The sequence below is a fragment of the Mixophyes fleayi genome, chromosome 3 (assembly GCF_038048845.1).
Source record: "Mixophyes fleayi isolate aMixFle1 chromosome 3, aMixFle1.hap1, whole genome shotgun sequence".
Lineage (NCBI taxonomy): Eukaryota > Metazoa > Chordata > Amphibia > Anura > Limnodynastidae > Mixophyes > Mixophyes fleayi.
The window spans coordinates 80,992,437-81,019,988 of NC_134404.1; the positions used below are offsets into that span (position 1 = coordinate 80,992,437).

The following is a 27,552-nucleotide window of genomic DNA, read 5'->3' on the forward strand; positions in this document are numbered from 1 at the left end:
AAATCCAGACAACCAATGTATGGCCATATGTAGCTTATGTAAAGCTCAAATAAGCAGGGGTAAGGATCTTGCCCACCTAGGAACATCCTCCCTTATACGTCACCTGAATAACCTTCATAGTTCAGTGGTTAGTTCAGGAACTGGGGCTAGGACCCTCATCGGTACAGGGACACCTAAATCCCGTGGTCCAGTTGGATACACACCAGCAACACCCTCCTCGTCAACTTCCTCCACAATCTCCATCAGATTCAGTCCTGCAGCCCAAGTCAGCAGCCAGACTGAGTCCTCCTCAATACGGGATTCATCCGAGGAATCCTGCAGCGGTACGCCTACTACTGCCACTGCTGCTGTTGCTGCTGTTAGTCGGTCATCTTCCCAGAGGGGAAGTCGTAAGACCGCTAAGTCTTTCACAAAACAATTGACCGTCCAACAGTCGTTTGCCATGACCACAAAATACGATAGTAGTCACCCTATTGCAAAGCGTATAACTGCGGCTGTAACTGCAATGTTGGTGTTAGACGTGCGCCCGGTGTCCGCCATCAGTGGAGTGGGATTTAGAGGGTTGATGGAGGTATTGTGTCCCCGGTACCAAATCCCCTCGAGATTCCACTTCACTAGGCAGGCGATACCAAAAATGTACAGAGAAGTACAATCAAGTGTCCTCAGTGCTCTTAAAAATGCGGTTGTACCCACTGTCCACTTAACCACGGACATGTGGACAAGTGGTTCTGGGCAAACGAAGGACTATATGACTGTGACAGCCCACTGGGTAGATGCATCCCCTTCCGCAGCAACAGCAACAGCTGCATCAGTAGCAGCATCTACAAAATGGCTGCTCATGCAAAGGCAGGCAACATTGTGCATTACAGGCTTTAATAAGAGGCACAACGCTGACAACATATTAGAGAAAATGAGGGAAATTATCTCCCAGTGGCTTACCCCACTTAGACTCTCATGGGGATTTGTGGTGTCAGACAATGCCAGTAACATTGTGCGGGCATTAAATATGGGCAATTTCCAGCACGTCCCATGTTTTGCCCACACCATTAATTTGGTGGTGCAGCATTACCTCAAGAGTGACAGGGGTGTGCAGGAGATGCTTGCGGTGGCGCGCAAAATTGCTGGACACTTTCGGCATTCAGCCAGTGCCTACCGCAGACTAGAGGCACATCAAAAAAGCATGAACCTGCCCTGCCATCACCTCAAACAAGAGGTTGTGACGCGCTGGAACTCCACCCTCTATATGCTGCAGAGGATGGAGGAGCAGCAAAAGGCCATTCAGGCCTACACAGCCACCTACGACATAGGCAAAGGAGTGGGGATGCGCCTCAGTCAAGCGCAGTGGAGACTGATTTCCGTGTTGTGCAAGGTTCTGCAGCCATTTGAACTTGCCACACGAGAAGTCAGTTCCGACACTGCCAGCTTGAGTCAGGTCATTCCCCTGATCAGGCTGTTGCAGAAGCAGCTGGAGAAAGTGAGGGAGGAGCTGGTAAGCCATTGCGATTACACCAAGCATGTAGCTCTTGTGGATGTAGCCCTTCGTACGCTTTGCCAGGATCCGAGGGTGGTCACTCTTTTAAAGTCAGAGGAATACATTCTGGCCACCGTGCTCGATCCTCGGTTTAAAGCGTATGTTGTGTCTCTGTTTCCGGCGGACACAAGTCTACAGCGGTGCAAAGACCTGCTGGTCAGGAGATTGTCCTCTGAAGAGGACCGTGACATGCCAACAGCTCCACCCTCATTTTCTTCCACATCTATGGCTGCGAGGAAAAAGCTCAGTTTTCCCAAAAGAGGCACTGGCGGGGATGCTGATAACATCTGGTCCGGACTGAAGGACCTGCCAACCATTGCAGACATGTCTACTCTCGCTGCATTGGATGCTGTCACAATAGAAAAAATTGTGGATGATTACTTTGCTGACACCATCCAAGTAGACATGTCAGACAGTCCATATTGTTACTGGCAGGAAAAAAAGGCAGTTTGGAAGCCCCTGTACAAACTGGCTCTATTTTACCTGAGTTGTCCCCCCTCCAGTGTGTACTCGGAAAGAGTTTTTAGTGCAGCGGGGAACCTGGTCAGTGAGCGGCGAAGGAGGTTGCTTCCTCATAACGTTGAAAAAATGATGTTTATAAAAATGAATAATCAATTCCTCAATGAAGTACAGCACTGCCCTCCAGATACTACAGAGGGACCTGTGGTTGTGGAGTCCAGCGGGGACGAATTGATAATGTGTGATGAGGAGGAAGTACACACTGTAGGGGGAGAGGAATCAGAGGTTGAGGATGAGGACGACATCTTGCCTCAGTAGAGCCTATTTAGTCTGTACAGGGAGAGATGAATAGCTTTTTTGGTGTGGGGGCCCAAACAAACCAATCATTTCAGCCAAAGTTGTTTGGTAGGCCCTGTCGCTGAAATGATTGGTTTGTTAAAGTGTGCATGTCCTATTTCAACAACATAAGGGTGGGTGTGAGGGCCCAAGGACAATTCCATTTTGGAACTTTTTTTTTTGCATTATATGACCAATCAACAGTCGTTTGCCATGTTCAAAAAGTAAAACCAAATGTAAAAAAATTCAAGAAATTAAACCAAAAGTAAAATGCCGTGTCATAATTTAAAACAAGAGGTATTGACGTGCTCTAAAACTACTGTATTGTTGTTTATATTTTATAAACACTACACTTGAAAGCTTGAGTCTTTCAATAGAAAAGTAACTGTCCATTGCATGAATATTTGCAACAGGGACAATTTTAGGGTTAAGAAAGTCAACTAATAACACTTCGACGCTCTCTGTCTTTATAAACACTACACTTGGAAGTTGGAGGAGGTATTGTGGCCCCGGCACCAAATTTACTACCGGGGCCACTCCACTGTGCAGTCCATATTTAGGTGTATCAGATATTAAACAACGGTGACAGTTGATGCCCAATTTTTTAATTATATTGTGGCCTCGGTACCAAATTGTGTACCGGGGCCACCACACTACGCAGTCCAGATACTTGTTTGGTGGAATTCAGACCAGTTGAGGGTTTTATTATTATATTGTGTGGACCACTCTATCTATACCACACTACAACTCTATACCACTCTATTTCATACTTTAATTCTATTTCATACTTTAATTCTATTTCATACTTTAATTCTATTTCATACTTTAATTCTATTTCATACTTTAATTCTATTACTAATTAATTACCATAAAGAGGAACAAAATAAACCAATTTTACCAAAAGTATAATATGACTTAGACTTACAAACACTACACTTGAAAGATCGTGCCTTTAAATGAAAAAGTCAGTCTTCATTGCACGACTATGTGCAACAGGGACAGTTTTTTGGGTTTACAAAGTCAAACAATAACACTTTGACCCTGTCTGTCTGGGATCTCAATGACGAATTGTCTGTACCATGTTTGGAGGAGGTATTGTGGCCCCGGTATCAAATTGGGTACCGGGGCCACCCCACTATGCAGTCCAGATACTTGTTTGGTGGAATTCAGACACGTGGAGGGTTTTTTAATTATATTGTGGCCTCGGTACCAAATTGTGTACCGGGGCCACCACACTACGCAGTCAAGATAGATAGATGCGTATTGCGTATCATAGATAAAGTACATTCAGTGGTGTGGGGCAAATTGAAAAATATTCAAAATACACTGACATTATCAAAAACAAGAGGTTGTCACACGCTAAAACTCCAACATGTATATGATGGAGAGGATGGAGGAGCAGCCGTATGTGTAGTGTAATGCAGATCTGTTGAAGGTTTTTTATATATTTTATTGTGGTGCCCAGTGCCCACTCCTCTACGCAGTCCAGGTACAATTATTGGTGCGAATCATAAAAGTTCAGGGTTTTTAATATATTGTGGTGACCCACTCCTCTACGCAGTCCAGGTACAATTATTGGTGCGAATCATAAAAGTTCAGGGTTTTTAAGATATTGTGGTGACCCACTCCTCTACGCAGTCCAGAAAGATACCTTGTTGCAACGTTTTGGACTAATAACTATATTGTGAGGTGTTCAGAATACACTGTAAATTAGTGGAAATGCTTGTTATTGAATGTTATTGAGGTTAATAATAGCCTAGGAGTGAAAATAAGCCCAAAAACTTGATTTTTAAACTTTTTATGTTTTTTTCAAAAAAAATCCGAATCCAATACCTTAAATCCGAACCGAGACCTTTCGTCAAGTGTTTTGCGAGACAAATCCGAACCTCAAAAATAACGAAAATCCGGATCCAAAACACAAAACACAAAACACGAGACCTCAAAAGTCGCCGGTGCACATCCCTAATCATTTACAGTCATGTGTATCTTAAGGTACGTGCAGCTCTGAGTACCAACTAAATTGGATATAGCCACCCAACAGCCTGTCTTTTGAAGACAATCTGCCACAACAAGTTGTGAAAATATTATATGTAATGTAGAAATGTTTTTTAAAAAAAGCGGAGCTGCCAAATGTAAAGCAAATAAACTTAGAGCAGAGTCCACAAAATAATTGTGTAAAATAGATGTATTTCTATCCAAAGAGAGTAAGGCCTCTTCTAGTGTTTTTCCAAGGTGCAAAGTTCTCCTTTTTATTTTTGCTTTGCTCTCCTTAATGACTCAGGCCCACAGTGTTTTGACTCCAAAGTAGGCCACTCTTCATCTCACAAGTCAGCCTTTGGCCCTTCTAAATAGTCCCATAAGTCCCATTATGACCAGCCACCAGAGAGGCGAGGCCAGCCACTAGAAGAGGTGTAGTCAGCTATTTTTGTATTTGTTAACCGTGTCGGACTGGGGCATGAAGGGCCCACCAGGGGACTTGAACGCTAGGGGCCCACCAGAGGGGGTGTGGCCAGCCACCATAGCGGCGAGACCAGACACTAGAAGGGGAGTGGTCAGCCAACGAAGGACAGCTAGCACCATAGTGTAGCATAAAAAGAATGCAGAGTGTGTATAAAGAGTACACACTCTTGACCTGCCCCTTAGATTGGGCAGAACAGTCACCAAAAATCGGAATTTTCCCACTAGACCAGGCTTGGCTAATCTGTGGCATTCCTGGTGTTGTGAAACTAAAAGCCCCAGCATGCTTTGCCAATATATAGCAGCTTATTGCTGGAAGGGTATGCTGGGACTTGTAGTTTCATAACACCTGGAGTGCCACAGGTAAGCCAAGTTTGCACTAGACTCAGAACATTTGACAGACTGTCCTACCTGTTCTTGTCACATTTACCACCTGTGGCTGCTGGTTTCTTTAGTTGTGGCTTGTCTGAATCCTGGAATGTTGAGGGCCCTATTTGGAAAAAATAATGGGTACATTTATAAAATTCCAACCAGCCCCGGTGTTAAATCAATAGGACCCACAATTAATACTTAGGCCTTCCTCCAGCCCCAACATTAAAGTAATAGCATTCCCATTTAATAAACCAATTTCCCTCCCTCCAGACAGCCCCTGCAATAAATTAATCGCATTTACATATAATAAATATACCTATTTCTCATACCATGACTGTCATGAAATAATTCATATTCATATTTAATAATTAGACCTCATGCTCCTAAAACTCAGACCCACTTTCAATTAATAGCCCCCAAACCTCCCCATCTTAATTTAATAGTCCCCTCTATAAAATTAAATTGCCCCACCTTCACCCTACAAAGAAAATAGCACCCATTATTTAGCCACCACCTACCACAAACACATTACATTGTCACAAGCCCGCGGTGCCATCACACACATTACTGTGCCCCTTAATCACCATGCTGTGCCCCCTATGATCACAGTGCGCCTTCCATGCTGCTTTTGCTCCCCCCCTTCTCCTGGTCCCCCTTCACATTCTGCCATGCGGCCTTGGCACCCCTTCACACTCTGCAATGCTACTTTGCTCCCCCTTCACTCTCTGCCATGCTGTCTGTGCTCCTCTTCACACTCTGCCATGCTGTCTGTGCTCCTTTTCACACTGTGCCATGTTGCCTTGGCCCCCATTCACACTCTGCCATGCTGTCTGTGCTCTCCCTTCACTCTCTGCCATGCTGCCTGTGCACCCCATTCACTCTCTGCCATGCTGTCTGTGCTCTCCCTTCACTCTCTGCCATGCTGTCTGTGCTCTCCCTTCACTCTCTGCCATGCTGTCTGTGCTCTCCCTTCACTCTCTGCTATGCTGTCTGTTCTCCCCCTTCACTCTCTGCCATGCTGTCTGTGCTCTCCCTTCACTCTCTGCCATGCTGTCTGTGCTCCCCCTTCACTCTGCCATGCTCCCCCTTCACTCTGCCATGCTCCCCCTTCACTCTGCCATGCTCCCCCTTCACTCTGCCATGCTCAACCTTCACTTACCTTTTCTATGTTAATTTCTCTGGGGCCACCTCTGCTCTGCTTCCTTTATCAGTTGGAGTACTGCAAGGTTCAGTGCTAATTCCTCTGCTGTTCTCTATCTATACTGCTTCTCTTGGAAATCTAATAAGTTCCTTTGGATTTCAGTATCATCTCTATGCAGATGATACCCAAATTTATCTATCCTCTCCTGATCTCTCAACATCTCTGTTGTCCCGTGTAACTGACTGTCTTTCTGCCATATCATACTGGATGTCCTCTCGCCAACTCAAACTTAATCTTTCTAAAACAGAGTTAATAATATTCCCACCCACCAACAAGAGCATACCTGGCATTTCTATCTCTGTTAATAACATGACCATAAATCCCACCCCACAAGCTCGCTGCCTAGGTGTAATCCTTGACTCACACCTATCCTTTGTTCCCCACATTGACTCTATATCTAAATCATGTTACATACATCTAAAGAACATTTCCAGAATTCACACATATCTCACGCAAGACACTGCTAAAACCTTAATTCATGCACTTATCATCTCCCGCATTGACTATTTCAAATCCCTCCTTACTGGTCTTCCCCAAAACAGACTCAAACCCCTACAATCTATTTTGGATGCTGCTGCAAGATTGATTTTCCTTGCAAATCGTTATTCCTCTGTTGAATCACTCTGTATGTCTCTACACTGGCTGCCTGTTTTCTACCGAGTTCAATATAAAATACTTTTACTAACCTTCAAGGCCATCAACAAAGCTGCACCAACATACATCTCCTGTCTTGTCTCAAAATATCTCCCAACTCGGCAACTCCGTTCTGAACAAGATATACGTCTCATCCACCCTCATTACATCCTCCCATTCCCGGTTGCAGGACTTTTTTCGGGCTGCACCCACTCTATGGAATTCTCTCCCTCACACAATAAGACTCTCCTCTGGTCTACAAACTTTCTAGCGATCTCTGAAAACTCACCTCTTCAGACAAGCTTATAATATTCCTCAACCACCCTCTTAACCTCACTTCCTTAACCTATTACCCGTTACGCAATTTCAGACAAGACATCTACCCCCTGACCAACATTGTTGTGTGACAGGATCATTTAGCTTATGAGTCACTTTTACCTTTACAGCCTGGCTGGGCCGAAATGCAAAATGTAGACTTAGCCTTAGCCTCATGTGTCAAACTCCCATTGTCCCATAGATTGTAAGCGTGCGAGCAGGGCTTTCTCACCTCTTTGTCTGTTTTACCCAGTTTGTTTATTAGTTCACTATGTTTGTCCCCAATTGTAAAGCGCTACGGAATATGTTGGCGCTATATAAATAAATGATGATGATGATGTGCTTCTTTCTTTTCTTTTCTTCTCTTCTGTCTTCTGCGCTCCTCACTGAACGTCGGGCGTGATGATGCACACCCGACATTCAGTGCAACGTGAGTTGTTTTTTGTTTTTTTTTAAAGTTTCTCGCTCCCCCCACCAATGTAGAGGGGAGCGATTCAGGGTCGGGGCCTACCGGTGATAGCTCGACCTCCCGGCGGTCAGACCCTGTTTGTTAATTATGCAGATGCCCCTGTAGCTCTTCAGCGCTGTACAACTTCTTCCACTTGAGCTCCTTTCCTTTTCTCAAATCTCTTGCTGACAGCCTCAAGTCAGTGTACTCATCACGTCAGCCAGGCTGCAGATAATATTGACAACATCAGCTCAAGTGGATGTAGCAGCATAACACTGGGGAGCTACTGTGGTGTCCATATAATAAACAAGTACCAAATAAAGAAAATGAACTTTTTTTAAACTAAAAAAACAAAAACATTTTATAGTTATATATTATCTATATTTTAAATATTTTGCACCTATATTATAATAATACTAATACATAAACGTACTGCACATGCACTTACCAAGCTCAAAGTTAATGTAACCTCTTCTTTCGTTTTCTTTGTCTCTCTTCTGCACAGCTATGAAATTGGTATAGGGAGACCAGTCTAGAGTCTGGTAAGGAAGAATGGTGGCAGGCGAGGTACAGCAGCAGAGATGTCTGGCAACAGGGAGGAGCAATGTGTTGGTGGGACCAATGCAGCATGGGGTGATTGGTAGAGGGGAAGGGGAAGTATGGCAGAAGAAGTGTCTGGAAGCAGGGAGGAAGAATTAGGCAGATGGGGTGTCTAGCAGTATGGAGGGAAGGGGGGCAGATGTGGGGTGGGGGTCTGGCAGTAGGGAGAGGAAGTATAGTCAATGTGATGTTTGGTAGCATGGGGGAGGGGCACTATAATGTATAGCAGTCTCGGGTTGGCATATAAATGTAAGGTGGAAGCACAGACCAGTCCAGGGTACAAAACAAATTTGGCACTAGATATCATTAGATGGCTCAATGGCATGCCACATCATTAGATGGCTCTATTGTTCCTTTGTGTTTCAAAGTTATTCAATAACTTAAGGGAATTATATACCTTTAAGTACACTCACACTCCCTCCCCCATACACACACATTTCTCATACACACTAACACATACTCCTTCTCTACAACGTGACTCCAATACATAGACTCAAACTCCCTCTCTCATACACACTCCTTCTCTCATACATACACACACACACTCCCTCACAATGGCATCGTGTGTGCGTGTGTGTCCATCTGTGGCAGCGTGTCTGTGTCTGTGACAGCGTGTGTGTATCTATGGCAGTGTCTATGCATTAAATGTGGTCACAAAATTCCTCAGTGAGTGTCTGTAATAAATGCAAATACTGTTGCAAGATGAAAAAAAAATTATTTGTTATTCATACTACTAATTTGTAGATTTGCTCATAAATGTGTGCTGCAAAGTTATGGCCATTTTGGTAAGCAAATATTTTTTTGTGGTAATGAGTGGATAATAGGATTAGGAAAGGTACAAAGATTGAATAAGATAATGCAATGACATCTTGTTTTACAGGATGGGATATTTCAATGTTCAACAGGGGAAGAAATTGCTCATAGTTAAAAGTGTTCCTGTTTGCGTGGTGCTATTTAGACACAAAAATTGATCCGATATTACATAATCACGGAGGTGGCAGAAATCAGTATTTTCACTATAATTTCAACGTCCCTTCCAACATCTGGGCAAAGATAATAGACAATGCACATACACATGAACATATAAACCAATTAAAAATCAAATATTTGTCATTTGAAATAAAGACAGCCCCAATGTACGCTGACTTTCAGGAGTTATATAAAATGTAAATGAGAGACAAACTAAACATTTAAATGGATTAGTGGGCAAGGCAGAGTCTGCAGATGAGTTCCTGCCCTAACAGGTTTGCACTTCTTTGGGTTAACCCCCAGGGTAGATCGCCTGTGTCACAACTTGTGCCTAGAGTTGCATTTTCTCTGGATATGGGATCACTGCTCATGACTACAAGCTGATTGTTAATTGGGTACGCATGTCCCCTTTGTGGAACAACCCGTAGTTTGCTCCAGCCCTTGACATAAGCATTTTCCAGCTGGACCCAACACAACATCAAATTTCTATGTCTTGACTCCTTTATGGCTCTTCCCTACATTCACTAAAATTTAACAATGATACCCCTCCCCAAGTAATGGTGCTTCAATACCTGCAATTGAGACACCTTTATTCTACTTTTTACACCCCAGACATTAGACAGCAATTCTCACCCCAAGAGGCATTGTGCCTTAACAGGTCAAGGCCTAATATCCATGATGTATTGATTGGTTATATATCGCACAGTCAAGCCCTCATGGAACCACATAAATTTAAGTGAGAAGAGAGCCATAGTCTCAAAGTCTAAAAAAAATAAAATGTATTTAATTGGAATTGAATGTTCATTAAACAACTCACACATAATAATCAATTGGCCTGGGCTTACTGTTTATTAGGGACACTTGAAAATTGGGATTTATCATCACTGATCTAGATTACCTTTACAATGGAGAATGCTAATAATAATAATTATGATAGTAATGTGCATTATGGAAAAGTCCAATGTGCTATATTGTGCTTCTCTTTCTTACCAGGCATGCCAGAACCTTTTTACAACGTGAATCCAATAGAATAGGCAGAGTTTATAAGAAAGCTGTTTATCTACAGTACACAGATGACTCGTACAAGGAAGAAATCAAGAAACCAAACTGGCTGGGGTTCCTGGGTCCTATTATGACAGCAAACGTTGGTGACACAATGACTGTTCATCTTAAAAACTTTGCTTCCAGGCCGTATACCTTACATCCACACGGAGTTCAATACACAAAGGAAAATGAAGGTAAATTATTGTGACAAAGATTCAAGTTGTTTTCTACCAATAATATTAGTGGAACATTCATACTGTGACATTCTGCTTTTAAATTATATTGTTATGATTAGGGATGCTAAACGAGTTATTACCATTAATGATGCCTATTAGAGTGTAGTAATGCTTGTAATACTGCTTTAATCACTTGAGTATATTTATAGATATAAATTAGTGTATTACAACTCGTGTACTGTAATTATAATGCCCCTACTGTATTTATGATTATTTACTTATTAGAAGTTATTGGGTTGTATGATGATATTAAGGCACTTTCCTGCCATACATTTATATTGCGACAGAACTCCTCTGTGATTTATAATAATCTTAGAATCTACAGTAGATGATTATTACCTATATAAATGTGTCCCTTCCACAAGATAAACCTCTAAAAATGTACTTTCACAACCCTGTTATCAAATTTCAATAATCTCGCTCCTCAAAAGGATTTTTGCACTGCTCAACAAAAATAGACAACAGTGTGCTTACTTGTCCTATTTAGCCCTGGCTCTGCCCAACTTCTATTATCAACCAGGACACAATTTTGCTGCTCTGCAAATGTCACCATCTTATTCCACACATCCATGCACTTGGTGGAAAGTTATGCGTACCTGCATCCAGCTCCACCGGAGATCATTTTCTGCTGTGTTTCAGTCACTTTGTATGCCATAAATAAAGCCCAGTTTTAGTAGGAAAACATTTTGGTTACTAGGAGTTTCTAATAAATTGAAATTAATTTATTGTGACACTTCAATCTAAAAAACAACATTTGGGTCATCCAATCATACGGATATTCTGCCTCAGTTCTCTAAGTCACTGTTTTCTCTTCAGTTTAGTGATTAGGACATGCTTCAAATACAGAACTTTACATGGCCAAATAATTCAGAATACGTTGGAGACATTCATTTTCCCAGGACTGGTCCATTCCCATGTGTCTAGGCTTTCCCAAGACAGTTCCACTCCCATGTTTCTAGGATAACTATATATCTAGGGCCGATAATCCACACGCATGTCTGAGGGCGGAGCGTTACACTCTGAGCACTACAAACGTGTGTTTAGAGTGTAGTGGGTGAATGTGTTATGTGACTTTTGCAGTAAGGCACTAATATGATGCCCTGAGTGACTCAAACAGTCCGGATGATTGCCGTTGAATTTACAAGTAGCAGAGAATCCCTTCTGCTATACAAGCAGAATATAATACTATTGGAGATCTAACGGAGGACAGGCTTCTCTTCCTTATTTTTAAATGTGTTTGGGAATATCTGTTGGATTATACTTGTTGTACTCATGATGCTTTGAGTAAATCGTTTAAACCAGTGATGGGCAACTGGTGGCCCCAGGGCCCCTCTGGGCATTCAATAGCTCCTTTGATGTCAGATTTGTTTATCTTACAAAAAAATGCCTGGAGATATGTTATTAGTACAGACAGGTGTCAATTTGTTAGATTAAATGTATTGTTTTTAGTTATCACTGAGATTAAGAGTGATGTGTGGCCCTTCTGCAGGTTAGGAGGCAGCACTATGTGGCCCCTGAAGTGTATCATGTTGCCTATTAGTGGTTTAAACAGTCCCTATGATTGCTGGTCAAATCACAAGTGGTTAATAATTTCTCCTGCATATGCATGAATATAGCACAACACTATAGTGGATGAAATAGAGGACAGTGTTCTACTTCTTATATGTCATAGATGTGGATATCTGTCAGACTTACCATCATATCGTAAGTAGATACACACCAAGATTTATATGCATACAGGGGAGGAATCATCAGATAGTTATAGATATTGCATATCACTCAATACTACTATCTATCCACTTGATACATGTTAGATGAATACCTGTTAGACTTTCCATTATGCTGACAATTAATACACACCCAGATAAATATATAATTAGGGGAGGATTTATCTGGCTGTTTCTTATTACATATAACTGTAGTTCCATCGAAGTCCTCTCAGAAATAAATTCTCACATATAAAACTTTAACCAATAAAATACTGTGAGCTGATACCGAGTGAGAACACTTCATATAATCAGAGCCGGATTAACAATAGGGCTAAAGGGGCTACAGCCCAGGGGCCTCGGGCAGCTGGGGGGCCCGCCGACATTTATCGGGTCTCTGACTGTCACTTGTTCAAGGAAAATGGTAGGCAGCTAACAACAAATGTTATGATGTTAACTGCCTGCTGCCACTGTAGGACTTACCGCGTAATTGCTACAGGGAGTGGAACAACAGAAGGAGGTAAATTCATGGGGGGGCCTCATGGGGGGGGGCCCTCACAGTATCCTTAGCCCGGGGGCATCCCTTCCCTTAATCCGGCCCTGCATATAATCCTTATAGCTACTGAGGGAATACCTCCTGGGATGTAGCAAAAGTAACAATTATTTGTTATGAGATTATTATGGACAAAGAAATGCCTTCCAGTAACCTACTCTCTTTTCTCCAGATCTTGGGCCTGGTTCATTAAAGATCTTAACTTAAGAAACTTCTTATTTCAGTCTCAACTTTACATTTCAGTGTACATAAGCTTTCAAGTATTTGTGTGCTACATGAAAAAACAGTCAGTATTTAACTTATGTGCAAAACAGAATGCTAATTTGCACCCCTTGCATTGTAACATGGTTTTGTCCAGGAGACTGAAATAAAAAGTTTCTTCAGTTAAGATCCTTAATGAATCAGGCCCCTTGTTATTAGGTATCATATATGCCCTCTTGTGGAGGTTATGTATATCACCTCACCTCAACATCGGTTTTCATAAGCACATACAAGGGCCTTTTGACACAACTAAAGATTCATAAATAATTGGATGATGTTGTTTGTACAGCCAGATTATTTAGACCCCTAAAGGAATATAATTTTGTGCATACCTCTCAACATGATGATAATACCACTCAACACTACTACGACTTTAAGGTTAATTAAAAGAAAAATACAATATTACTAAGGTGTGCTCCTAAATAGACCCCAAGTGTAGCTCCTCATACTAACAAAGTATCCACAATATATAAAGAGACAACTTCTCACTTTTATAATTAAATAAATAACAGACAAGTAGACACTGATTTGTCAATCGGGTGTTTAATAATTTTAAAATAGATTTTCTATTTTTTAAATTATGTAAAAATAAAAATGGTTTGTATTTCTTTATACTAATATCTTGAGAAGACTTACCTGTTCATTCAGGTACTCCTATATTTGAGTGTTTCCACTAGAGAATACAGATCATCTTTTATCTTTTTCATACACAAATTGTGCATATTGATTGACCTCTGGAATGCCTCTGCTTAATTGTAGTTTTTTTTCCTTTTTCTTCATCTTTGGTTCTGGATATGGATCTAGGATTTTGCAGTATAGTTCCTCTTCCATTTGTCCATGTTTTCTAAGACAGTTTAATTATGTCTAAGGCTAGGTACACACTGAAGAATTTTTCAACCAGCATGTTATCTCAAGCGACAGAACCTGCGACTGAAAGTCCGATCAGTCTGACGATTCATGCATACACACTAACACGATTTACCTTCAGATCTGTGCTCTACATCTGGTCCTTCATCTGGTCCTCTAGTCTTCAGAGAACGACAGCATAATATTCAATCAATCATTGTTGTAGCTATCCACATGTCCAAATTTCGTTAGTTTCTGTGACTCTGAAACGAAACATTCTGCCTCAGAACGAACAAATGAATTATTCCTTCTACAGCACTCTCTACGTTTATTCACCGGGACATTCATTGCTAGCATCGGCTGAAAAGAGCCTGACTCTGTAAACTCTATGGAGATAGTGAGCATGAGTGCATACACACAACATGATTGGTCGGTGATCGGTCGTAAAATATTAAAAAGTACGACCAACCAAATGAAATGATGATCGGCACTTTGGGACGACTTTAGATCATCTTGTCACTATACACACTCACACAATATCTGACCAAATGGTCGGATGTCGGTTGATTGGAGGTTTTTGGTGCAATCATCGGCCTAGTGTGTACCTAGCCTAAATTTTCCCAAGATCGTTCTGATTTGTCTTGTCTAGGTTTTGCCAGGACTGTTCCATTTCCATATGTCCAGGTTTCCTTGGGAGAGTTCAATCCCATTTGTGTAGGTTCACCTAAGATCGTTCCACTCTCATATGTCCAAGTGTTTACAGAGCTGTTCCATTCCAGAATGTCCAGGTTTTACCAAAATAGTTGTCACGGCTCGGAATGATTTTGTAGATCTCTTGCCTCTGTTTATATAGGACTTACCCAGGAGTGCGGAGTCTAACGGATAGGAGGTATTCACCAGGGATCCCCGCAAGGGAATATGGACTCCGCTGCTCCTAATCCGCAGGTCGCGGCCTCCCAGACAAGAACAAACAGAGGGTAGTGGAGGCAACTCAGACTGAACACAGAGGATTATGATATTCACAGGATTAACAGTTCACGGCTCACATGCATCAGTAATAATAATAATAACACTGGAGATAGTAGTAATGCTGCAAAGTACTGTATTGGCTGATGGTACAATAGAATGGAAGAATATATATATCGACAGATACTAGACACACGGCAAATTAGACAACATGCAGAATGCAGATCACATCATGCTACTTCATAGTTGGTAACCCTTGACAACTGCATGGGATAAGTAAAACAATAGTTCAAACGCAAAGATGATGAACGGAGAATGCGTGGATCCAATAACGTAACACACGGCAGATAAATGTGAATCACTGGTACAGCAATACTCCAGACAAGGTGATAATGTAGAACTGGCTGATCCGAAGACAAAGATGATTCAACGTAGCAGGTGGTTACTGGTATCACGGTAATTCTCAGAATGGAAAAGCAATAAGCGTTGAACTTGTGGTTCTACAGATAACAATCCCAAATGAGGAGAATAAACATAAGTACATCAAACAGTTCGTTACCTAGAAGTAGCGGAGGAGTGAAGTGTATTTGAGCTGTGCGTGGAACTACAGATGACAGGTAACTTCAATAGTAGACTTGTCAGTGAAGAAATAGCGATGTTGAATCAGCCGGGCAGATATAGAAACTACAGCTGTAGGAATAGCCACAGGTGCAGCAGACAACTCACAGAAGAAGTTTAGTGTGCAGGTAACAGCGGAGAGGAGTATCCGATGAGCCCAGCGTAGAACTACAAGTGACAGGCACCCTCGGCAGCAGACAGTAGTAATTCAGCAAGCAGATAAACAACGGAGAGGAGTTTCAGGAGAACCCAGCAGGGAACTATAGATAACAGGTAACTTTAGCAGTGGATTCAACAATGAAATAGTAGCGCTGTAGCACCAGCCAGGAAGAACTGGAAAAATGAGCCGTAGAAATAGCCACATGTGCAGCAATCAACTCACAGTGGTAGTTCAGCGTGCAGGTTAACAGCGGAGAGGAATATCCGATGAGCCTAGCGTGGAACTACAAGTAACAGGTACTTTCGGCCGTAGATAGTGGTAGTTCAGCGAGCAGGTAACAGCAGAGAGGAGATACAGCTTTGGACAAACGGGAGGTCAAGTAATGGCAGCCAGGACCTAATGCAGACTGAGTAACACGAAGAACAGGCAATGAGCCTAGGACCATGGATAGTTTAAATAATACTCCAGAACCAATGAGAATCGGGAGGAGGTCCAGAACAAGGTAACAAGGAACACCTGTGTAAAAGTAGTGTCTCAGAAGCAGCAGTAGACTTAATCACAGTTCCTAGAGGAAAGTCACAGTGCCGGCACCTATCTATGGGACCGGCGTGTGACAATAGTTCCATTCCCATGTGTTTAGGTTTTCCTAAGACCACTCCCTAGGATTCCCCACGACAATTCCGCTACCATTTGTCGGTTTTCCCTGGACTGTTCCATTTCTATATGTCCATGTATTCTTAAGACCATTCCATTCTCATGTGTCTAGGTTGTCCACAGATAGTTTGCAACCCATATGTCTAAGTTTGCCCAGGGCAGTTTCAATCTCATGTGCCCAGGTTTTCTTAAAACAGTTCTCTTTCTAATAATCCAGGTTTTCACTGGACTGTTCTATTCCCAGGTGTTCCTAGGACAATTACCCATTTGTCCAGGTTATTCCATGGGGTAAATCAATCAAGCTGAGAGTTTTCTGTCGGGTTTGAAAAGTGCTGATTTGGCTTATTACAACCAATCAGATTCTAGCATTTTGTAGAATGTACTAAATAAATGATAGCTAGAATCTGATTGGTTTTTCAAACCCATCGGAAAACTCTCAGCTTGATACATTTACCCCCAGGGGGTAAATGTATCAAGCAGAGAGTTTTCTGGCGGGTTTGAAAAGTGGAGATGTTGCCTATAGCAACCAATCAGATTCTAGCCGTCATTTTGTAGAATGTACTAAATAAATGATAGCTAGAATCTGATTGGTTTTTCAAACCCGCCAGAAAACTCTCAGCTTATATATTTATATATTTACCAACAGGTAAGTTTACCTTTACAAGCCAGCGCCGCTTTAAATTTTAGCTGTCAACTCGCCGATCTTGCACTGGATGCAAAAACTGGACAATGATACATTTATCCCCAGGACTGTTCCCAATCCACTGTTTCTTAGACAATCCCTCTCCCATTAGTCCAGGATTTCTCAGGACTGTTCTACTCCCATGTTTCTATATTTCCTTAGACATCAAGCACTGTCTTACCATCACCTGGACACATTAGAGCACACAAATATTTGATAGCTTATTTGCACACTGAAATTTAAAGTTGATATTTGTGTGCTACATGAAAAAACTGTCAGTATTTAACTTATGTGCAAAACAGAATACTAATTTGCACCCCTTGCATTGTAACATGGTTTTGACTGAAATAAGAAGTTTCTGAAGTTAAGATCCTTAATGAATCAGGCCCTAGATCACTGTTCCCAACTCCAGTCCTCAGGGACCCCTAACAGTGCAGGTTTTCCAGGTCACAAGTGAAATAATTAGTACCACCTGTGGATCTTTCAAAATGTGTCAGTTACTAATGAATACACCTGTGCTCCAGTAAAGAGATATGGAAAACATGCACTGTTAGGGGTTCATGAGGACTAGAGTTGGGAATGACTGCTCTAGATGATAATTTCAATAGTGCTACATAAATGATCCAATGTCATGCAACAGTAACCTTTTAAAATATCACACAGAGTAACTTGGGTCTATTCACCAATGAAAGCCCACCCACACCTGCACTGGTTGCTGTACCTTCAATAAGGACAAGATCCTTTTGGATGTGGCAAGAATATTCTTTGGGAGAAAAAGGAGAACTAGGTAGAAGAAGCAGTCAATTAAAACTACACAGGGATTAAAAAGGTCTGAGATGCTCTGGATGAATCGATGCCAAATGTTTCAAAGTGGCCCTTGATAAAAGCAAGTCCCACTTCCTTTCTGGGTCCATAATTTGAGTTTGGTACAATTGGAAGGTATGATCAAAACATTAGAAAAGAGGCTCAGAATTGGAGATTAAAAACTGGTTCAGCAATGTCAATGTTGCCAGTTCATAAAACAATGGACAATGACACATTCACTTTCTATAGTGTGGAACAAGAATTTGGAAATGACCTCAGCATTTCTTTAAAGGTTACTTTGTTGGCCAGAACAATAGGGCTGCAATAGGGAAAAGCAACTTGTGCCAGATTGTTAATCTCTAGGTGTACATAATCATTTCTAATTTAGACTCCATCAAAACAAGCTAGAGAAGACTTATTCTGATTCTATTTTTTATACACATGAACTAAACCAGGAATTTCTTCTCAATGTCTATAATACGGCACATACATTCTAGCACATTGAACTACAATAACATTGAAATTCACTGCAATTGTCTCATTTTGTTCTGCAGGGGCACTATATCCAGATAACACATCAAAGGCTCACAGTAAAGGTGATGCTGTTAAGCCCGGTGAGTCGTTCACTTACAAATGGGATGTTGTTGAAGATCAAGGACCAACTGAATGGGTTGACAACTGTGTGACTAGGGTTTATCACTCGCACATTGATGGTCCAAGGGATGTGTATTCTGGACTTGTTGGACCGTTGATTATTTGTAAAAAAGGTGAGCAATCCATTCACTTTCCTATTTTTTCCAAAATGAGTTACTTAATAATAGTATGCCATATGCAGTATAATATTGTTGCCCATTTAATAGTAATGTGCATAATGTGAGTCTGTAGTCATAACAACCAGGATTGTCTTATGTGATGTCTTACTTAGGAGATTAGTGTTTGTCCAAGTTCCATGTAAAATTCCTTGAAATTTGTCTTGAGCAAAAAAGATTGATTTATAAATATTATCAGACATATAGTAAATTGACATCTCTGGACATGAGGCGTTACCTCTGACATTCCTGCCAGAATTTCTAGAAAGTATCTGTGTAATATATTCCCATCTTGACTGCTTTATAAGTATGGTCTGGGAATTATAATCTGGTTCCATTTATAATTAGCACCTCACAATGGCATCCAACTTACAAAGTCAATGTTGTGTGTTAAATACTGAAGATCTACTCATTTCTGCATTTGTAAAAAGATATCAAGGTAACACGTGACATCACAGTGATTCCCATGCAGGGTAGACAGGCTTCTTAAATGTATGAAAGACCAAAATCACTCCAATGCAAGCAACATTAACAGATCAATGCAAAATCGATATAATTGTAATGGCTGTTCTTACTTACATTTACATCCAATTTGCATTTCATTTATTAGTGGTAAAACAATAGAAGACCTGTTGGAGCCTCAGGTGACTCCTCAAGGTCTCATTTGGTAAAGTAAAAAAATAAACTGGCAGGTCTATAGTGAAAAATAAAAAATACCCTTATTCCTGGCCCTATACGTATCGGTGCACCACATACTGAGTAGTAATTATTAATTATGTTTAATTATTGCCCATTGCTAGGCAGCCTGGGCCGAATGCCAAGTAGACCACATGCGTAGGGTCTTAGAGTTATTGCTGAAACCAGCTCCAGGCTGTTGCCCCCACCCCCAAAGTGCTCTAAGTTGAAAAATATTAGAACTTAGAACTTTTCCTGTCCTCCCTGGGGTCTGGGGGCTGGGATAATTAATAAAACTGGGAACCCTTGATTGGCATGTTTTCCACCTCAGTGGTCCCAGAATAATGGAGATGGGTCCCTACGCCCTAAGCCTGTTATACCAGAAGACTTAAATAAACATGCATAAACAATGTTCAAATAAACTGTTGCCAGTGGGATGAGGGTGTTTGGATACAAAGGGGCATATTCATTTAGGTTCGGCAATCAAGATTACCCGCAGCTGCACACTTCCCATTACCGAAACATAGCGGATTTCCATGCGCACCCCACAGGGTTGCGAAGGGAAATCAGCAATGTCACGGTACCGTATTGGCACTTTATGTGCTTAGCCGCGCATAATCACGATCACCAGACCTAATTCAATATGCTCCAAAATGTTAATTAGACGTCCAAGAAAAGTCACAGGAAGCCATATATTATCAGTTAATGCCTTTATTGAGATACAAATAGTATGCAATATACTTTGCTTCGTTGAATGTCTCAAGCGTAAATCAAATCAGTCTGGTCACGTCAAGCCAGAAAATCACGTAGGAAAGAAAACTCTCTTGGCACCGCTGAAGGTTATGGTCCCTAATGAGGCTTAAAAAACCTCTAATTCCCTTCTTCCCTTTGTGGGTTATATAGTTAATTACTGGGGCTAGAATACTACACATTCATTGGTGCTACAAACACATAAACAAGTTTGCTAGACAAATTCAGTGTCCATGACATTATTTAGATGTACATATCCTATTCTACGTGGTCAGCAGAGAGGTCATTCTGTGTTGTAATAAACTAGACAAGAGAAACAATTATTTTAACAATTCATTACATAAAATCTCATACAAATTGGGCAGCTGCTATATGATAGGAATCAGTTTTGGCTGGTTTGCTGTACAATAACCCTCAGATTTAAAGGTCTGCTATACACTAACCACCAGACTGAGGGGCTGCTATTCACAAGCCCCTACCTTTTCTGCCTGGGAGACACCCAGGACAACCCCAGGGACTGCTCCCAGGGTGACCACCCCCTAGTACAGCACAGTGCCTTCTTCCTATTCCCTCAATTTGGTACAGTGGGAAGGTATGACCTAAACACTAGAAGAGAATCTTTAAATTAGATATTAAAAGCTGGTTCAGGCAATGTCAATCTTGTCAGTTCATAAACCTAATCAGTTTTTCAGAAAATGTTAGACAATGACACGTTCACTTTCTGTAGTGCGATACAAGAATTTATGCTTTAAAGTAGAAATTACACCAGCATTTCTTTAAAGCTTACTGTGTTGGCCTGGACAATAGGGAATGGCAATTTGTGCCAGATCTCTTACTGAAACCCTGCAAAATATAATTGTCCAATTTATACATTCAGTGCTATCTAGACTCATTTAAAACAGGATAGACAGGACTTATTCTTCTTCTAGTTTTGATACACATAAACTAGAGGCCAGGAATTTCATCTCAATTTATACAACAGCAGATCTTGCATTCTAGCACATTGAACTACAATAACATTCAAATTCACTGTAATTAACGCAATGTTTTTCTGCAGGAACATTGTCTCCGGATAACAAGTCAAAGGCTCAAAATGAACGTGATGCTTTCCAGTACAGTAAGTCGGATACTTGTATGGGATGTTGGGAATGGCCTGGAATTTATTCTGGGGACCTTTATGATTAGCACCTCACAGTGGCAGCCAACATACAAAGTCAAAGTTGTGTGTTAAATGCTGAAAATCTACTCACTTCTGCATTTGTAAAAGTAAATCATTGTCATGCAGGGTAGACTGGCTTCTTATCTATATGAAAGACCAAAATCATGCCTCCCATGCATAGCAATACTATCAAATCCACAAAAAAAACAATATAATTGACAATGTTTTCCTAGTTACTTTTTGTTCCAATTTGGATTAATATCTATTATTCCTGAAAATATGGGATAACTATTGGAGTCCCAGGTAACTCCTCAGGGTCTCCTCTGGTAAAGTAAAAAAAAAAAAAAAGACAGGTCAAAAGTGAAAAATAAAAACTACCATTGCTACATTGCTCCTGGTCTTATACCTATCAGTGGATCTCATATTGTGGAGTAGTGCACAATAGAGATTTCATTTTGTGGTGATTATTACATTTAGATATAGGAGTGGAGAGAGCACATTTACAGTGGTGTTCCTTACGGTGCACAGTCTCTGCAGAGGGAGTTTGCACAAGAGGAAACAGTTGAGTAGAGGCATTCCCTCTGAAATACGGAGGAAACGAACACATGCACCTCATATTGTAGAGTAGTGCAGAAGTGAGTGCTGCAAGATTATTGCACTTAAATGTAGGTGTGGAGAGAGCACATTTATTAGGGCATTCCTATATCTCTCATAGAAATTGTGATTTGAGTGATTGAAAGGTCTACTACATACTAACCACCATATTGGGGCAGCTGCTATGGACTAGACATACATTTGGATGGTTTTCTATACATTATACACTAGATTGGGGGCCTGCTATATAATAGCCACCAACATGCAGCAGTCTACATTATGCTAGCCACCAGATTGGAGGAGCTGCTTTACAATAGTCCTCAGATTGTGTATTTTGCTATATACTATGTGTAAAGTTTGGGGTCTGCTTTACACTAGTCACCAGACTGAGAGATTGCTGCTATACAATAGCCACCAGACTGCAGAATGGGAGATTGCTGCTATACACTAGCCACCAGACTGGGAAATTGCTGCTATACACTAGCCACCAGACTGGGAGATTGCTGCTATACACCAGCCACCAGACTGGGGAGGGGGGGCTGCTAGAAGACCCACCAGACTAAGATCTGCTGTATACTAGCCAACAAACTGTGTGTTCTGCTCTAAACTGGCCAACAGGCTAGAATGTATAGTGGAGGATATGCATAGAAAATGTTTTATTTAATTAAAGATTTTTTTTTCTATCTGGAATAGCAGCAAATTAATACTTTTTTTATAGATTCGTTTTAGATATTTGTGTTTTTCACAGCACATGCATGAACCAGCAGGACTGTTTAGTAAATTGTGGAGATAACTTATTTTTATTGCAGCAACAGAAAATCTTTATCACCACAAAATAATAGCATTAAACAGTTGCATAATAATGAAAACTACCCCAACTTTATTATTGTTATCACCATACATGAAATGTCCAGTGATATACAATATACAGATAGCAACGATCCATAATACATTGCAAAATACATTATTAAACTAAACGTCATTGTACAAAGACCAGACTACTAATTACGAAGTTACACCAAATGTCAGACTTGTATACTATGTTTTCAAGAAAAAAGAAGCAGTCCAATAGACTGAATTTGAATCATTGTTACAAGTTTACTGAATCATTATCCAGCTTCCCATTCAGAAGGCTCAGATGAGAAATACATTGAAATATGCAGTTGAGTATGCAATAGCAATTTGTAGCACACTCACATGCAGCCTATTGGTTTCCTGCTGAGCATAATGTCCACATATATGAGATCGGGGTGGCATCTCAGATGTTGTTTTCACACACCGCCCATCATTAACACAGTCCCATACTTTTGGTAGGGAATTGTATTCTTCAAGGGAGACCTTGGTCCACAACAACTTATTGTCTAATACTTACATGTATTTCACATGTGTTATAGAAACTAGTATTTTAGAGGCAGAAAGCACTTTATAGTCATAATAAACAGCTAGGTAAAACCTTGCATGTAAAGTTGTTATATAGTAATACCTAACATAACAAAGGATAACAGTTTAGTTGTCGCAAGTGGATTTCCTTTGCTTATTTATGTATTCTTACATATTTTATTTTGTGTGTTTTAACCTTGCTGTTTCTTTTCCAATACATTAGCATTTGGCAGCATTGTAAATGTTGTCTCTCTTCTAGAATTTGTTGGATTCACCTGTTCCTATCAGTTGTGCCTTGTTTTTTTCAAACTCAGTGTAGCCAGCTCACTGTATGTTATAAATACAGAAGAGATCAACAATATGAAGCATTTTGTAAGAATTTATTTCATTTTACTACAGCTGTTCAAGATGGAACAAATGCGGAAACGTATGCGGCATTCATCCTGATGTTCTCTGTGATAGATGAAAACCTTAGTTGGTATTTGGATGAAAATATCAATACTTATTGCAGTGATCCAGCTTCTGTGGATAAAGAAGATGAGGACTTTCAGGAGAGCAACAAAATGCACTGTCAGTTCTTTTATTATTATATGTACTGTATGTATTGTATGTTACTATATGTTCAGTATGTGTGAATGCAGAGACGGATTTAGACCTCATGGGGCCCTAGGCAAGATACTGGTTTGGGGCCCCCTCCCTGAAAAAATCCATAGCACTATAGTTTTTAGCATAACATATACCCCTATTCAGGGGCTGGCTGGCATACTTTAGCCCAGGGGGGCAAGCAAATAGCACTGGCCCATAAGTAACGGCCCATTTTTAAAGGTTGGTCTCACCGCCGACCCTGGGAGGGCCCTCTGGGGACCGCTGGGCCCTAGGCAATTGCCTAGGTTGCATAGTGGTAAATCCGGCCCTGTGTGAATGCCACAGGGTGAAAGGTTCGTCTAATGTTTTGAACACCTATTTTTTTCTAATTATTCAGCCAATGAGATTGCAGTGTAACAGCAGTTTATAAAACTTTTTAAACACAAAATATAAGATTTACAATTACATTATTTGGGTCTGTAAGGAATGAAATGTATTTTTTCAACATATGGACCATGTATTTCTATGTTGTAGCTATCAATGGATACATGTATGGGAACCTCCCAGGCCTGTCCATGTGTGATAACACAAAGGTGAAGTGGTATATGTTCGGCATGGGGAATGAAGTAGATATACATTCAGCGTATTTCCATGGTCAGGTGTTGATACATCAGCGGTATCGAGTAGACACCCTTAGTCTCTTCCCTGCAACAATGATCGAAGGTGAAATGGTAACGAAGAACACTGGGAAATGGCTCCTCAGCTGTCAAGTTAATGACCACCTGGAAGGTAATTTATTTTAGATGCTTTGCAATCTAGTGCAAATTTGTTTACTGGATTTGTCTATTGAGTAATCCTTATGCACTGTCATTGTATAATGTAGCAAGGTCTTGTTTCATAGGTGGCATGCAAGCAATCTATGAAGTAAAGAACTGTACTAAGCAAGGAGGGAGGCGTGCGGGAACTGTAAGACATTATTACATTGCTGCAGAGGAAATCGTCTGGGACTATGGTCCAACTTCTATCAATCAGTTCACTGGAGAGAAATTAGATCATCCTGACAGGTAACAACATTTTGGTTTGCTATTAATTAATTTGAAAGCACCAGGGTTCCTCCAAACAAGCACCAGCATGTTTAGACATATCAGGGCTTGCTGGGACCAATAGTGCTTTTATCTATTTGTTCACTCTTCAGCATGTATTTTCTTCTAGGGGGAAGCACATTTATCTGCAGGAGATGACCCTTGTGCTAAACAGGCTAGAGCTGTATGACATTATGAAGGGGCGACCCCATATTTGTTTCTCTGTCACAGTGGGGGGACTCCATGCAACCCCTGATTTTGCCGCTACCAGCCCAGGCCATGAGCGCTAGTGCAGGAAACACGTTTTTTTGGTGGGTAAGGGAGGCACACCTTGCTTTAAGATAAGGCACAGATACAGATCATGAGAAGAATGGGTGTCAAGTCATTATCGATTGTTAATAAATTAGCTTGCGATAGTAAGACAGAATATTTCCTTCCACGGTCCAAAAAAACATCTTATGTTAATTGGCTATTGACTAAAATGGATCCCAGTGTTGTGGGTTGTAGTGGAAATTTAGGCTGTAAGCTCAGGTGGTACAGGGACTACTGTGAATGATTAAATATTCTCTGTACAGCATTGCATAATATGGTGGTGGTAATATATAAATAAAATAGCTGAAGTGCCCGGCATTGGCCAGGTTTAAATCTTCAAATCATTACGTTTCAATGAGTTGTTTGTAACTGTCAACATTTTAAAACTAATTAGCAGCTAAGATGTCATCCAAATCCATCCAGTGGAAGGCCCAGAACGAGCTCCCCAGGTCAAAGTTCTGTACAGCGTACACCAACGGGAGTTCTGACGGGGACCCAACCACTTCATTAGGCATCCCAGACCAATTGCAACCCCTCTGTGAAGCTTTTGTCCAAATCCATCCAGTGGAAGGCCTAGAACAGGGTCCCTGTGTCACAATTCTGCCCAGCGTACACCAATGGGAGGTCGAACCAGGCCCCTTACCCCCCTAAAACCTGACCAGGATCTAACTGGACCACCTCACGTTGGTTTCATCCCAATCAGTGCAGGGGTGTCCAGATGTTTAACCGGACAGGAAAACGAACAGACCAATGATTTTTATATATAAGATAATAGTACATCTCCATTATTCCAGCAGTGACCCCAAAAATTATCCCCTACATGTGCTCTAGCAAATATATCCCCGACATGTTGCCAACCTCCACATGCAGTGCAGCCTGACCTACTAAACCCGCAAACCCAACAAATTGCATTATGGAGCTAGAGGGCTGATCCAGAATGGATCAATGATTAAATGCTCTGCTTCTCCGAGCGGCAAGTGTCAATGTCTAATGTACCTTACTATAACATGTTGTGTGCACTGTTAATGTGTTGCATACAATTATAATATTACGTAGAAATTATATTGTTTCTATTGTCACTGTCTTTATAGTCAATCAGCAACATTTTTTGAGCAAAATGAGAAGAGAATTGGAGGTCGTTATAAGAAAGTGGTTTACGTAGAGTACACAGACTCCACCTTCACTAAGCAGAAGAAAAGATCCAGTGAAGAAGCACATCTTGGTATCCTGGGTAAATAACTCTAGATGCTCCAATTATTTCATAAGTTTTGCATTTATATTTATGTCAATAGTTATCCTTATCAACAACAACTGTGAATTTTTGTCATATTTAATCACATTTTATAACGTTATGTCTTTGTCTTCTTAATAAATTGTGATGTCATAGTGAATGTGAAATAGATTGTTAGGTTTGTGGGTTGGGTATGAATTTCCGACAGTAAAAATACTGACAAGAAGGAAATACCTAACGTTATAAATACTGGCAGGGAAGAAATCCCGGCAGGCTAAGTACCTAAATGGAAGAATTCCCGACACCGATAAAATACAGACGGTGTGCTTGCTGACAGTGAAAATGCTGACAGTCACGCTGCCAGCATTAAAACGGCGATGTGAACGGATCCAGTGTCACCCCCCACTAGTAGACAATAAATAAATAAAACACAGCGCGCCCCCTCCCCCTCTCCTTCCCAGTGATATTAACTCTAATGCTTCAGCCTCAGGCTTGACGGAAGAAAATCAGGGGGACAAAGAGTGTGGCGTCCCCCCCCAATTCACTTGCAACAAGCACTAATCTTAGCTAGGCAGGGCTGGTGGCACCATAGCAGAGGAACCCGCAGCAGGGGGGCCCCCTGCCATGATGACAACCATCCCTGTGTGAGAAGAGCTCTAGTACTGTCAGAATGGGGCCTGGGTATTCCTAGAGAGGGGGCACTTTTTTTTTTTTTCAGACCCCACTCCCTAGGGAATTCAGCCCTGTGCTGAATAGCCTGGGGTTAGTTGTCATAACGGCAGGGCCCCCTTCCCTGCTGTGGGTTCCCCTGCTATGGTGCCACTAGCCCCGGCTGGCTAAGACTAGGGCTGGTTGGAAGAGAATCGGGGGGGGGGGGGGGGGGGGGGTGCCACGCTGTTTATTCCCCTGATTTTTGTCCGCCCAGTTCTAGGCTGGCAGCATTAGGGTTAATATGACAGGGGGGGGGGGTGTGGATGCTGTGTTTTAGTTATTTATTTATAAATGAATTAACTACTTACTTGCGTTGGACCTGGGTTGCCGATTTAATGCCGGCAATGTGACTGTCAGCATTTTCACTTGCAGCAGTCACAATGTATTTTATCCGTGTCGGGATTTCTTCCATT

General features: G+C 41.2%; 1 protein-coding gene across 1 annotated transcript in view; it reads left to right on the forward strand.

The window, feature by feature from the left end:
* The window catches only part of CP (ceruloplasmin), a 60,079-nt gene that overhangs the window by 1,799 nt on the left and 30,728 nt on the right, over positions 1 to 27,552 (forward strand). The window contains exons 2-8 of the mRNA XM_075201896.1: positions 10,315 to 10,559; positions 18,406 to 18,618; positions 21,143 to 21,202; positions 23,618 to 23,788; positions 24,338 to 24,592; positions 24,705 to 24,867; positions 26,289 to 26,428. Coding sequence (XP_075057997.1) covers positions 10,315 to 10,559; positions 18,406 to 18,618; positions 21,143 to 21,202; positions 23,618 to 23,788; positions 24,338 to 24,592; positions 24,705 to 24,867; positions 26,289 to 26,428 — 1,247 coding nt within the window. The remainder of the gene's footprint in view (positions 1 to 10,314; positions 10,560 to 18,405; positions 18,619 to 21,142; positions 21,203 to 23,617; positions 23,789 to 24,337; positions 24,593 to 24,704; positions 24,868 to 26,288; positions 26,429 to 27,552) is intronic.